The 12,080-nt window shown below is 46.3% G+C and overlaps 1 protein-coding gene across 2 annotated transcripts in view; it reads right to left on the reverse strand.

Annotated features, from left to right (window-relative positions):
• Positions 1 to 877: 877 nt before the first annotated feature.
• Positions 878 to 12,080, reverse strand: part of Susd6 (sushi domain containing 6) — a 108,906-nt gene continuing 97,703 nt past the window's right edge. For both annotated transcript variants that reach the window (XM_052739435.1, XM_052739434.1), the window contains 2 exons: positions 7,468 to 7,895; positions 878 to 4,941 (listed from right to left, as the gene is read on the reverse strand). In XM_052739435.1, the coding sequence (XP_052595395.1) occupies positions 4,916 to 4,941; positions 7,468 to 7,895 (454 nt within the window). In that variant the 3' untranslated portion in view covers positions 878 to 4,915. The remainder of the gene's footprint in view (positions 4,942 to 7,467; positions 7,896 to 12,080) is intronic.

The raw sequence follows: 12,080 nt of genomic DNA on the forward strand, positions 1-12,080 counted from the left end.
TCACACAGCTTAGCTGTATTTCAGTTCGAAGGATTTCTTTGAGTACCCCATCCCACCTCCTTGTAGGTTCCGGTTTATATCAATCACAACACACTTTTTCATTGTCTACTCTCCTGGCCCAATTGACACTCTATGCTGGCTCCAACCATATCAAGCTCCAATGTTCAATCCCAGCTTAAGTACAGTGGTTGGCACCCTGAAAGAAAAGATACTTGATCAAGAGACAATGGGCTTCCACTGATGATAGCTGGTGGTCCTTCTCCCAGGGCCACACTCCTCTGCACTGCCAGCAGTGGTCTGTGCACCCCCAAAAGCCCCCTCATCCAGTCAGTCACTAAACTGTTGGTTCTATATTCTTAATGAGTAGTTTATGAGTCTGTCTAGTTTCCTTAACCTTGTTGCCAGAAAGCCTCTTCACAGTACATCTCTTCATGAGCTCTTGCCCACATCTACTCTGTGTATGTGTGTGTGTGTGTGTACATACAGAGGCCAAAGAATGACATCAAGAGTCGTCTTCTATTGCTGTCCAGATTATTTTTTGGGGATAGTCTCTCACTGAACCTGGAGCTCACTAATTACCTAGACTGGATGGCCAAGCTGATTCTGTCCTCATTTCAGGATTACAGAATCACATCACTACACGCAGCTTTTTATGTGGGTGCTGGGGATCTGAACTCAGTTCCTCATGCTTAAAAACACTTTACCAATTGGTCTCTCTTCTCTCCTTCCTTTTGTGGTACTGGCGATTGAACCTAGGGCTTCTCACATGCCAGATAAGAACTCTAACACTAAGCTAGAGCTTTGCCTCTTATACCTATTCTTTTCAATCATCTAGAGTTCTGTAAAACTTTTTAGAAAGGACTACATCTCCCAAAACTGCCTTCATAAGAATTTTTATTATTATTTAGAAATGCAGTTATATACATAGAACAATTAAAATTAAATTAAACTTTGTACAAATATTAAAATACTATCTTCATACCCACTGCAATGTACAGGATACCAAAAAATATATATATAAAATAAAATAAAGCAAACCCAGATTGATTGACATCCTGCACAATCAATTATGCATGTGTTGTTTTAAACCATTACATGAGTACCATTCTGCAAAGGATCCCATAGTGGTGCACAACCTTAAGAAGCCAGGCTAGTGTGCATACAGCCATGCAGCCCACAGCCATTTCCTCTCCCTACTTGGCAATCTAAGTGCTCTATCCCCGCACCACACCCAGTGAGCTTTTTGGGGGGCGTGGGGTGGGGTGGGGGAGGGGCTTTGTTCAAAACTCTACTACATTTTCAACTGGAAATTAAGTCACACCTCAGAAAAACTGGCCCCGCCACTTTGGCTTTCCAGGGAACCAGCAACCACGTCACTCAGCCTAATATCTGCCAAGAAAATCATTCTCTAGGGCGCAGAAGACCCAGCAGGCCCCACGAGGAGGCTCCAGCCACAGTCAGGCGCAAACATACTTGGAACTAAGCTGTGCAGTAGACGTGCTATGTGTCCCTTCTAGCCCCTCTTTGCTCTGTAAGGAGGAGGGAGGGAGCAAGGATCTAGAAATGTTTGCAGCATATTCCATTTTCTATTCTAGAATGTTCCTCAGGAACAGAGGAGACATTGTTATGTAGGAAGCCAAGTGTTTCAAGAGCTCTGATGGGATTGGGAGGGAAAAGGCCAACTGCCACCTGTCCCCATTCGGCCACTTTACAAAGCAGGAAAAGTATACCTTTGTCTTGTAGCCTGGCTTCTCTACAGACTGTAAAGCTGGGGGTAGAGGGAGGAGGGCAAAGACGAACAGGGAAGACGGTGTTACTTTAAGTTCTCTTTGCAAATGGAGTGCTTGTCAAATGTACACTGAAATGCCTTATAAAAGCAAACAAACCCACCAAGTGGCCAGGACTCGGCCCATTTCACAGTTCTCACCCAGTGAAACAGGAATATGGAAATGTCACACAAAATATAGACCTGGGCAGACAGAGCCTACCTGTTAAACTAAGGCATGGAGGGACGGAATTTTCTATTTATTTATTTATTTCACCATTCTGGCCCTTGGAAATTGACAGACTGTGACAGCAAGTCACCAGGATATAAAACCTGCATTGAGTCAGCACAAGTGTGAAAAAGCAAAAACATCTCCCAAACCAAAAAACAAAATTAAAAAAAAACCACCTCTGTAGAAGTCCTTTGGTGCCGACTGCTTTTGGACAAGTCTGCAGGATGTCCCTGGAGGTGAGCCCAGCAAAGCAGGCTGCCTAGCTTCTTCCCACTTGCTCCAAGTTCCTTCCTGCCCAACAGCCTGGCACCTGCCACTGACCCTGTTTCTAGCCAGGCTCCACCTCAAGGCAATTCAGTCCCCCAGTCCCTCTGTAAGGTACAAAGTCCAGATGCCCCCCAAACCACAGCACATGGCTGACGGTTCGGAAATTGCTTTAGGAGAAAGAGAACAACACAGGAAGAGTCGCAGATGCCAGCAGCAGTAGATGGGAAACTCCAAGAACAGACTTTCTCGAAACCAGTGACAGGAGGGTGGGAACACGGCCTCATCCTCCAGTTAGATGGGCCTGGCTTGTGATCCCCAGAGAGCAGGTTAATGGATGGGGAGAGGGAAGGAGGCACCGGGAGGTTCTTTTACCCAAGGGCCGAGCCAGTTACCATGTAGCTAAACAAATCCAAAACAAAAAAGTGCAATCTGTTAAGAGGCAAAAACCCAGAGTAAAGATACAGAAAAGGGAAGGATCTTCCATTTTTTCTTTTAAAAACTCCTAGAGCAGAATTCAGATTTCTAGAAGAGCAGCAAGCAGAAAAGGAAGGCTCACTCGGAGGACTCCCACCCCTCTGCCCCACGTTTCTCTTGAGGAGGGTGGGCCCCACGGAGGGTGAAGGAGAGCCACAGTGGCTGCTGACAGCAACTGCTAAGAGGTGTGCACTGTCTCCATTGGGTTTCAATTTTCTAGTTCTAGCACCTTCTCCAGTCCAGGCCTAGCCAACCACACTGGACACTGGGCACAATAGACTGGCCTTCTGGGTGGGGGTGTGAGAGTGGCCAGCAGGGACAGCAGGCACTGCCCTTACCCTGAGAGGAAAGGAGATGAGGGTGGCAGGAAGGCAGGCATGCCAGGGACTAAAGTGCATTGTAAGTGGAGGCAGTGGGCAGTGGTGGGCTAGGGGACGGCATTCCCCTATCTGAGGCCACTGATGCCTGGAACTAACCCGTTAGGTCAGGACTATAAATACACTGGGCTTTTTATTATCTTTACCACCCCAGAGAGGCTCAGGGAGAAACATCATAGGTGCAGTCCAGGATTGGCTCTGACGTTTCCCAGCCTTGAGGCTTGAGGAAAAGAAAGGAAGGAAGGAAGGAAGGAAGGAAGGAAGGAAGGAAGGAAGGAAGGAAGGAAGGAAGGAAGGAAGGAAGGAAGGAAAGGGAAGGAAGGGTGAGGGAAGGAAGGGTGAGGGAGGGAGGGAGGGAGGGAGGGAGAGAGAGAGAGAGAGGAAGGAGAGAGGAAGGAGAGAGGAGAGATAGAAAGAGGAAGCGAGCGAGCGTCTAACGCCACATATGTCTTCTGAAGATGGCAGAAACCTGGTGGGGCTCAGCTACCCAGGTATTCAGTGCCATAGGAGGCCCAGCACAATGACTGGAGCACCCACCCCTTCAATGCCAGCACTTTCCCACTCCCGAGGCCTACTTCTCAGGCTTCTGGGTACCCACTGACCCACGATAGCTGGTAAAGCCAGGGGTGCTGGGAATCATTTCTCAGGCCTGCAGGACAGATAAAGAGTGGCTTGTCAGCAATGCTATGTGGAAGAGCGTGGAGAAGAGAGCAGAGTAGGAGAAGAAGAAGCAGCGGCACAGCGGGCCACTTCCTGGGCATAGTTACTAAGGCACATGACTGTGGTGAGGAGGATCCTCGGGACCTGGCCGGAGCTGCCCGCAGCCACGGGGGACTTGGCCTGTACCTCTTAACCTCTCCTCCATCACCACAAACCTAGAAATGGGCAAGCTGCCCAGACTGCCAAAACCCAGATGAGCTTTTGTTGGCATCTCAGCAAATCTTGGGGTTCTGTGGGATGCAAGGAAGCCAGAGCTACCTAGGACGAAGTCCAGGAGACAGCATGCAACTTCCCCTTATCCAGGAACAGAAACCCAGGCCAAGGCGGCCAACGCTGGAAGCAGGAAGTGAGAACTTGCATATTAGGAAGACAATCGTTATCTGACAACCTTCTTCCTTCCCATAGGTCTTCTGGGTGCTTCTTGGAAACTCCAAAGAGTCAGGAACCTGTACCCGAGCTGAACAGCTGAGTGCCGGGCAGGTTTGGCACAACTTCCCAAACCTTCTATCCTCAGTCAAGGAAGATGCCATCAGTGTCAACACACAGGGCAAGTTCAGGGGCCCACACTCTGGCCCCAATAAGAGTCACTCCTGCTTTGAGGGCCTGACTGTTCAATCTGTCTCTGCAGCCCCAGGTCCAGTCCCTGTGTACAGGTAGCGACAGCCACTAAGGCCTGTGGACAGCAACCCACCCGCACACAGGGAACCTGGACAGGGTGGGGGAAGGCACAAGTAAACACAGCGGTGCTCAGGCCCTCATGACTGTGGGGCTGCCACCAGAGAGCTGGCTGCAAGGGACCCAGTGGCTCGGGGGAAAGGGAGGGTTCAATCCAGCACATTCAGACATGTCCCTGACAGATGGGAAGGCTGGGCCAGGCAAAGAGCCAGGTCCTCCAGCTGTTCAGTGGGCAGATGGTGACAATCTTCCTTGAGTATCCAGCGGGATGGCCTGCAGGCCCTCAGGTACACACAGATACACAGGTGGCAGCTCAGGCATCCAGGTGGGGCAACTGGAGAGGACATGGTACTCAAACCCATAGAGGAGAGAGGATGGGCAGAGAGGAGAGACGATGGGCAGTCCTCATGCTTCTTTCAACAGGGGGATATCTGCAGAAAGATGGGGAGGAAAGGACTGGAGTTACCTAAGGGTGTCTCTCAATATCACCCAAACTCTACCTTAGGAACCCCCACACAGCCCCCACCCATTTAAAGAAATAAAACGTTCTGCTGCATACATCTAAGCTAGTCAGAATTTCTTGCTCTCTGCCTCATCTCTCCCACTCCCTTACGATAAAATCCCAATGCTGAGCCTGGCATTCAAACACCTTCTGGTCTCACCAACACAACCCTGCCTCTCTTTCTGCTGGTCTAGTTAATTCAATTCTCTAATCTTGCTCTAAGAAGCCACAAAGTCCTCCCCAAGTCCCAGTATGTCCTTAAAGCCACCTGCCATCTGTGTGAACCTGGACAAATCACTTTGTTTTTCTGGGTTCTGGTCTTCTCATATGTCACCAGAGGGGAGAAGGTTAGACCCATGTGTCAAGCTCCTGAGTTCCTAGGACATCAGTCTTAAGTATCTTGTTTTCTGAATACCTCATTATGGCATCAGTTCTTCAATTTTTATTTCACTGTTCTATTTTTGTTGTTTTGTTTTTTGAGACAGGGTTTCTCTGTGTAACAGTCCTGGCTGTCCTGGAACTCACTCACAGAGATCCGCCTGGCTCTGCCTCCTGAGTGCTGGGATTAAAGGCGTGCGCCACCACCACCACCGCCACCACCACCACCACCAGGCTATCATTCTATTTTTCAAACTTTATTTATGTTTTAAAGTGTGTGTGCATCTGTACACTGCAGGAAGTATGTGATGATGTGCATCTGTACCTACAGGTCAGAGAACAACTTTTCAGAATTCTCCTTCTACCATGTGGAGCCCGGGGATCAAATTCAGCTCATCAGGCTTGGTAGCAAGTGCCTTTACCTGCTGAGTCATCTTGCTGGTCTTATTTACTTTAGAGATAGGGTCTATGCACTTCAAACTAACCTGGACTTGTGGTCCTCTTGTCTCAGTCTCTGAAATGCTAGTATTGCAGGCCTGAGGCACCATATCTGGCTAGCACTACAATTATTGGTTCCATGATTTCTTCAATGCAGGCCCCACTGTCTTTTCAACTGATACTCCATGCAGCAGTGAGCATGCTTCCTCATTTGGCACCAAACACAGATGAGGCTTTCAAAGAGGTTTGCTCAAACCAGGTGTGATGACACATACTTTTAATTCCAGCAGAATATTTTTAATTGGAGGCAGAAGCAGGTCAATCTCTGTGGGGTTGAGGCCAGCCTGGTCTACACAGTGAGTTTCAGGCCAGCCAAGCCTACATAGTGAGACTCTGTCTTTAAAAAAAAAAGCCAGCACATGGTAGACCACTGTGATCAGAGACTTGGGAGGCTGAGGCAGAAGGACAACGGTTTCTAAGGCTATGCAGAGAGGCCCCGTCTCTGAAAACAACAACAAAATAACACAAAGGCCCCCAAACCAAAAACAAAAACAAGTAGCCATTAAGGAACAGGGAACCTCCTTGGCTCCTGAGGAAGGATAAAGGATGCCACGTGCGTGCCCTTAGCCACATCTCACAATACATGTGCCTGAGGGTCCAGGGTGCCTAACTGCTACATCCAAACTGGGTCAGTTATTACAGGGTCCTCGACATCTCTCTCCAACAAAGAGCAAAGAAGGCAGGCTACCGACAGACACATTTCTAAGTTAGACATAGACTCTATCCAGGACACCAGGATCTGTGAAGTTTCCTCTGGGATCTTTCAGAAAGACTGAAAGTGTTACTATCAACTGGGAGCTTCGAGGCTTTGTTTGGATCCTGAACTACACTGAGATTTCACTTATATGCTTTAAAGTGACAGATGTGAATTACAGTTCAACTCTCCAGGCTCCAGCAAAGGCAGACAGTCAGTAGGCAACAACCATTGCACTCTATGGCCAGTCTGACACAAAGGAGCTGGTTACCTGGGAGCCATCACAGCACTGTAAGGTTAAAAATGCTGGTTTAGAGCCAGTCATTCAGTTTTACATCTCAGCTGTCAATGACCAGTGATAAATGACAAGTGAGACTGGGACCCATTTTCTCCATCTGTAAAATGGGGACAGTCATAAATACCTAGCACTCACGGTCAAGCTTAACTGAGATGGACAGCAGAAGGAAACCAGCAATACACTCCTGTGTAAAACAAAGTAGCTGTCTTCTCTACAAGACATGCAGGCTACTATTTTCTCAGCAGTACACAAGTTCTCCTTGTTATTTTCTGCCTTTTATGAATACAAAACTTCTTAATAGCCCTATATCCTGTTGGTTTAGCAGAGCCTATGGCTGTGAATAGTATTAGACTCCAGAGCCATCAAAATTCATAGCTAACAATGAAGTCTCCCTAGGAGAGCCCAAAGCTCTACCTGGCATTCTGAAGACCAAATCCTACTTTGTAGGCTAATACTCTGGCTATTACCCCTTTTTTGGGGGTGGGGAGGGTGAAAATACACCAATTATCAGAGTGGCCCACAGGGCTTCCTCATTCTCAGTAAGGATTCCGACATCTAGTAATCCATGTTTAGCAGAGACGGCTTACCATCTGTGTACTCCTCTGATGTGAGGGACAAAAGGCTTTGTATGTCACTGTTCTCCGAGTCTGCAGTGTCTTTGTGTGTCAGCTGGCTGCTCCCTGAGCCGGCCACCCAGGAAGATGTGGTTGCCTGGTGCACCATCACAGTCTCTGAGCCCTGGGAACCCCAGGCTTCACACAGCCCAGAATGGCCCGGGGCCTCATCCTCTCCACCTGCAGAGGAGCAGGCCCCCTGGCCCTGCAGCTGCTGCTCCCTTGGCATGTTCCTCCCAGTAGGTGCAGACCCTTCCGACAAAACAATCTGTACTCTGGGGTCAGCCGGTGGCATGCAGTGACCAGAACTGCCATATACAGCTTCCTCGTATGAAGGGAGTGCAACCTGGACCCCATCCACCATGATGGAGACTTGGTCCCCAGAAACCCCCTGGTCACGCCTGTATCAGAAAAGAAAAAGACAAAAGAATCTGAGCAACACAGAGATGAATCAATAACATTGTTCCAACAAAATCCATCATTTTCCAACACTTATATGTCAGCAAGTAGGAAATGCTTTAAACACTTTAGCACACTGACTGGATCCTCCCTCACCTGAGTCCTTTCACGTAGGGATTCACCAAGCATGTGGGCTTGGCTCAGAGAAGTAGTGTAACTGCTTAGCAGTCAGAGAGCTGGTAAGGGAAGGACTTGGGACTGAATCCAGTTTTACATACTTCTAAAGACTTGTGTTCTTGGGCTGGAGAGGGTGGCTCAATGGTTAAGAGCACTGGCTGCTCTTCCAAAGGACCTGGGGTTTGCTTTCCAGTATTCACATATCATGCACAGACATACATGTAGGCAAAAAACTCATACATCTTGCTGGGCATGGTAGTGCGTGCCTTTAATCTCAGCACTTGGGAAGCAGATGCAGAAAATATAAGTTTGAGGCCTGGTGGTCTACAGCATGAGACTCTTGTCTTTAAAAAAAAAAATTATATATAAAATTGTGAATTTCAACACAAATGCAGGAAAGAACATGTGGCAAAGTTTACATACAGGCCCCTGCATGATCCAAAGGTGGCACTGGTGTACACTCCCACCGAGGTCGGGAACTGCAGCCCAGACATTCTGTGCCCAGACCAGTTCTTCCTACTGCCTCACTACCACAAGGATCTCACCACCGTGTCCTGACTTACATGGAAACCACTTCTCTGTTTTTTTTTTTGAGACAGGATATACACCACCACACCAGCTGATTTTGTTTTAAAGAGACATGTCTTGCTACTATTTAAGCTCAGACAAATCCTGAACTTAGGGTTACTTTACCTCAGGTTCCCAAGTGCTGGGATTACAGGCATACAATACTAGGCCTGGCTTACTCCCCCCACCAAATAATTTTTTTACTTTTATTTTACCTGCATGTGTGTCTGTGTGAGGGTATCAGATCTTAGAGTTACAGACAGTTGTGAGCTGCCATGTGGGTGCTGGGAATTGAATCTAGGTCCTCTGGAAGAGCAGTCTTAAACACTGAGCCATCTCTCCAGTCCTGCCTGGTTTACCTTTTATTTACTTATTTAGTTTTGTTTTTTTAAGACGGGGTTTGTGTAGCCCTAGCTGTCCTGGAGCTTGCTCTGTAGACCAGGCTGGTCTCAAACTCAGAGATCCGCCTGCCTCTGCCTCCCAAGTGCTGGGATTAAAGGCATTTGCCACCCATCACCCAACTCTTACTTTGTATTTAATAGTTTGACTATAACACAAAATCCTTCAACACTGGTTTAGCTTTAAATTTATATGTTTAGACATGTAACCCCTCTGGCTTCATTTTAGTGAACATTGTGAGATTTATTTACACACACACATTTTCTGGGGATCACTCTTGTTATATACACACTTTCTCCTCCTCTGGAACCATTTGAAAGGATGGTGAAGACACAATTTTGTATAAGCCTCAGGACTTCTTTCCCCATATAACTTACAGTGTTGTTACATTCCAAAAACTTAACAATAGTGTACTATATACAAACTTCCCAAACTGTCTGTAAAATTACCCACTGCTGCTCTGTTCTTTCTTTTTATCCAGAATTAAACATACTGTGCTGGCTAATTTTATGTCAACTTGACATAGGCTAGAACAGGGGTTCTCAACCTTCCTAATGCTGTGACCCTTTAATACAGCTCCTCATATGGTGGTGACCTCCAGTCATAAAATTATTTCGTTATTACTTCGTAACTGTAATTTTGTTACTGTTATGAACTGTAATATAAATATCTAATATGCAACCCCTATGAAAGGGTCACTTGAACCCAAGGGGGATGCAATCCACAGATTGAGAACCACTGTGCTGGAGTCATCTGAGAGGAGAGAATCCCAGTTGAGGAAATGCTTCCACAGACTGGGCTATAGGCAGTCCTGCAGAGTATTTCCTTAATTAGCAATTAATGTAGGAAGGCCCAGCCCATTGTGGAAAACAAGCTAAGCAAGCCATGAGGAGCAGCACTCCTCCATGGCCTCTGCATCAGTTCCTGCCTCTAGGTTCCTGCCTTGTTTAAATCTCAGCCCGCGCCTCCTTCAGTGCAGGGTTATGGCTGTGGAAGTTGGTCACAGCATCAGTGACCCTGAGACACTCACACTCTATGTTTAGTTGTCCTGTCCCTTTCATCTCCATTCATCTAGAGTCTCCACTGAGTTTATGACATTGACATTTTTTAAAAATTACAATGTGTATGGCTGTTTTGTCTGTATGCATGTCTGTGCACCACATGGGTGCAACACTGCAGAGGCCAGAGTAAGGTGTCAGATCTTCTGGAACTGGATTTACAGATGGCTGTAAGCCATCATGTGGATGCTAGGAATTAAACTTGGGTCTTCTAGAAGGGTAGCTAGTGCTCTTAACTGCTGGGTCATCTCTCCAGCCTTGAGATCCTGACAGTTTTTTAAGTGTTCAGGCGAGGGAAGATGTGTTCTTTCATTTTCCACACTGAGAGGCTGCTACAAGCTGTAGAAATATGAAGTAGGAATTCAGCTGACTATGACAAAGTCAAGGGCCTTCCAGAGGATAAAGCCAAGTCTTAAGGAGTCTTGGTGATATTGGCTTTTGAATATTAGCCGTTTCCTGCTATGAATTTCTCGTGTGCTACTGCAGTATATTAATCATTCTTTGGGCATAGTTTTTCCATATACAATTAAGGTATTTGGATAATAGTCACACAGGCAAGGCTTCCTTCTTCCTTCTTCTAGGCTTTTTGTTTCTCCTTTTTAGCATTAGAATCAGATCTCCTTTAGCTAGCATCCAAGGCCAGGGCCAGCTCCAAACAAAAAGCATTTTATCTGAGATACCTCTCAAACATCCAAGGACAAACGACAGACAGAATAAGCATTCCAGACAACCTGCTAGTCTCCTGAATTAAGGTAAATATCCATACAGAGACACTGCAAATTAAACTCAGACCCTCATTTCTTACACAGCCTTAGTGTTATCTTTAGACTTCCCTTTTGACATTCAAAACAAAAGGGCTTTTTTCATACCAGGTACATCAAGCTGTGACACAGGCTGCCTAGTTACCCTTGCCAAGTTTTACAGTAACAGTTACGGCTCCTAAAGAAATATAGGCAGTTTTATTTTACTCATGATCAATACTAACATTACAGACTCCTAACATTTTACCTAACCACTTCTAGGAATGTAGTTTAAGCACACAAATTCCCTTTTTTTGATATATTAACCGATTTTAGCTCTCAGTTGATCCCACTTCCTTTAACCACTCCCCTCTTGGGTTGTAAAAGAAAGCCTAACAGTCACTGCCTGAGGTAAACTCTTATCCGCTTTTATGACCCTGTAAGAATTCAAGCCTTGTGACCTTGCTTTGGCCAGAGAATTGCTGCTTTGCATGGGCATATAACTGAAAGCCTCAGAGACTTGAGAGAGGACTAGAAGAACTAGCTAAGATGAGGAGAGAGCTAAGAAGATGAATGAAAATAAGGAACGGAGATAGAACAATGAGAGGACATGAGAGGAAGGGGCAGAGAAGAGAACAGGGCTGAAGCTGTGCAGATAGATTTTTGACTCAGAAGAATAAAGTGTATGGACTAAGGAGTTTTGTGTAAGTAGATTCATTTGATATCCCTCAGATTAGTATCCCTGATGCTTGTAGTGTCTCCCCCTGGACTGGGAGAAATCTCGTCAGGGCAGGCACCTGAGGGGAATTTGATGAAAGGCATGTACAGATGCCAGCTTATACTGGCACTACCATTGCTCACAACTCTTGATTTCCTTACCTGCACCTGACAGACACAATCTACATTGCCCAATTCAAATAACATACACACTGAAGACAATTAGCATCCCTAAAAGTACCCAGAAATTGCTGAATAAAAAGGAAACTTAAAAAAATATTTTTTGCTGGGCATGGTTGTACATGCCTTTAATCCCAACACTTGGGAGGCAGCGGGATGCCAATACCTGTGAGTTCTAGGTTAGCCTAGTCTACAGAATGAGTTCCAGGACAGCCAGAGCTACACAGAGAAACCTTGTCTTAAAAAACAAAAGAAAATTAATTTATTTATTTAGTGTATGTTGTCCTCTGACCCCCACATGTACACCATGGTATGGCACATGTCCACTCACATAGTAAACATAAATAAA

This window comes from Peromyscus californicus, unplaced genomic scaffold (assembly GCF_007827085.1).
Source record: "Peromyscus californicus insignis strain IS unplaced genomic scaffold, ASM782708v3 Scaffold_15__1_contigs__length_86483966, whole genome shotgun sequence".
NCBI classification, from domain to species: domain Eukaryota; kingdom Metazoa; phylum Chordata; class Mammalia; order Rodentia; family Cricetidae; genus Peromyscus; species Peromyscus californicus.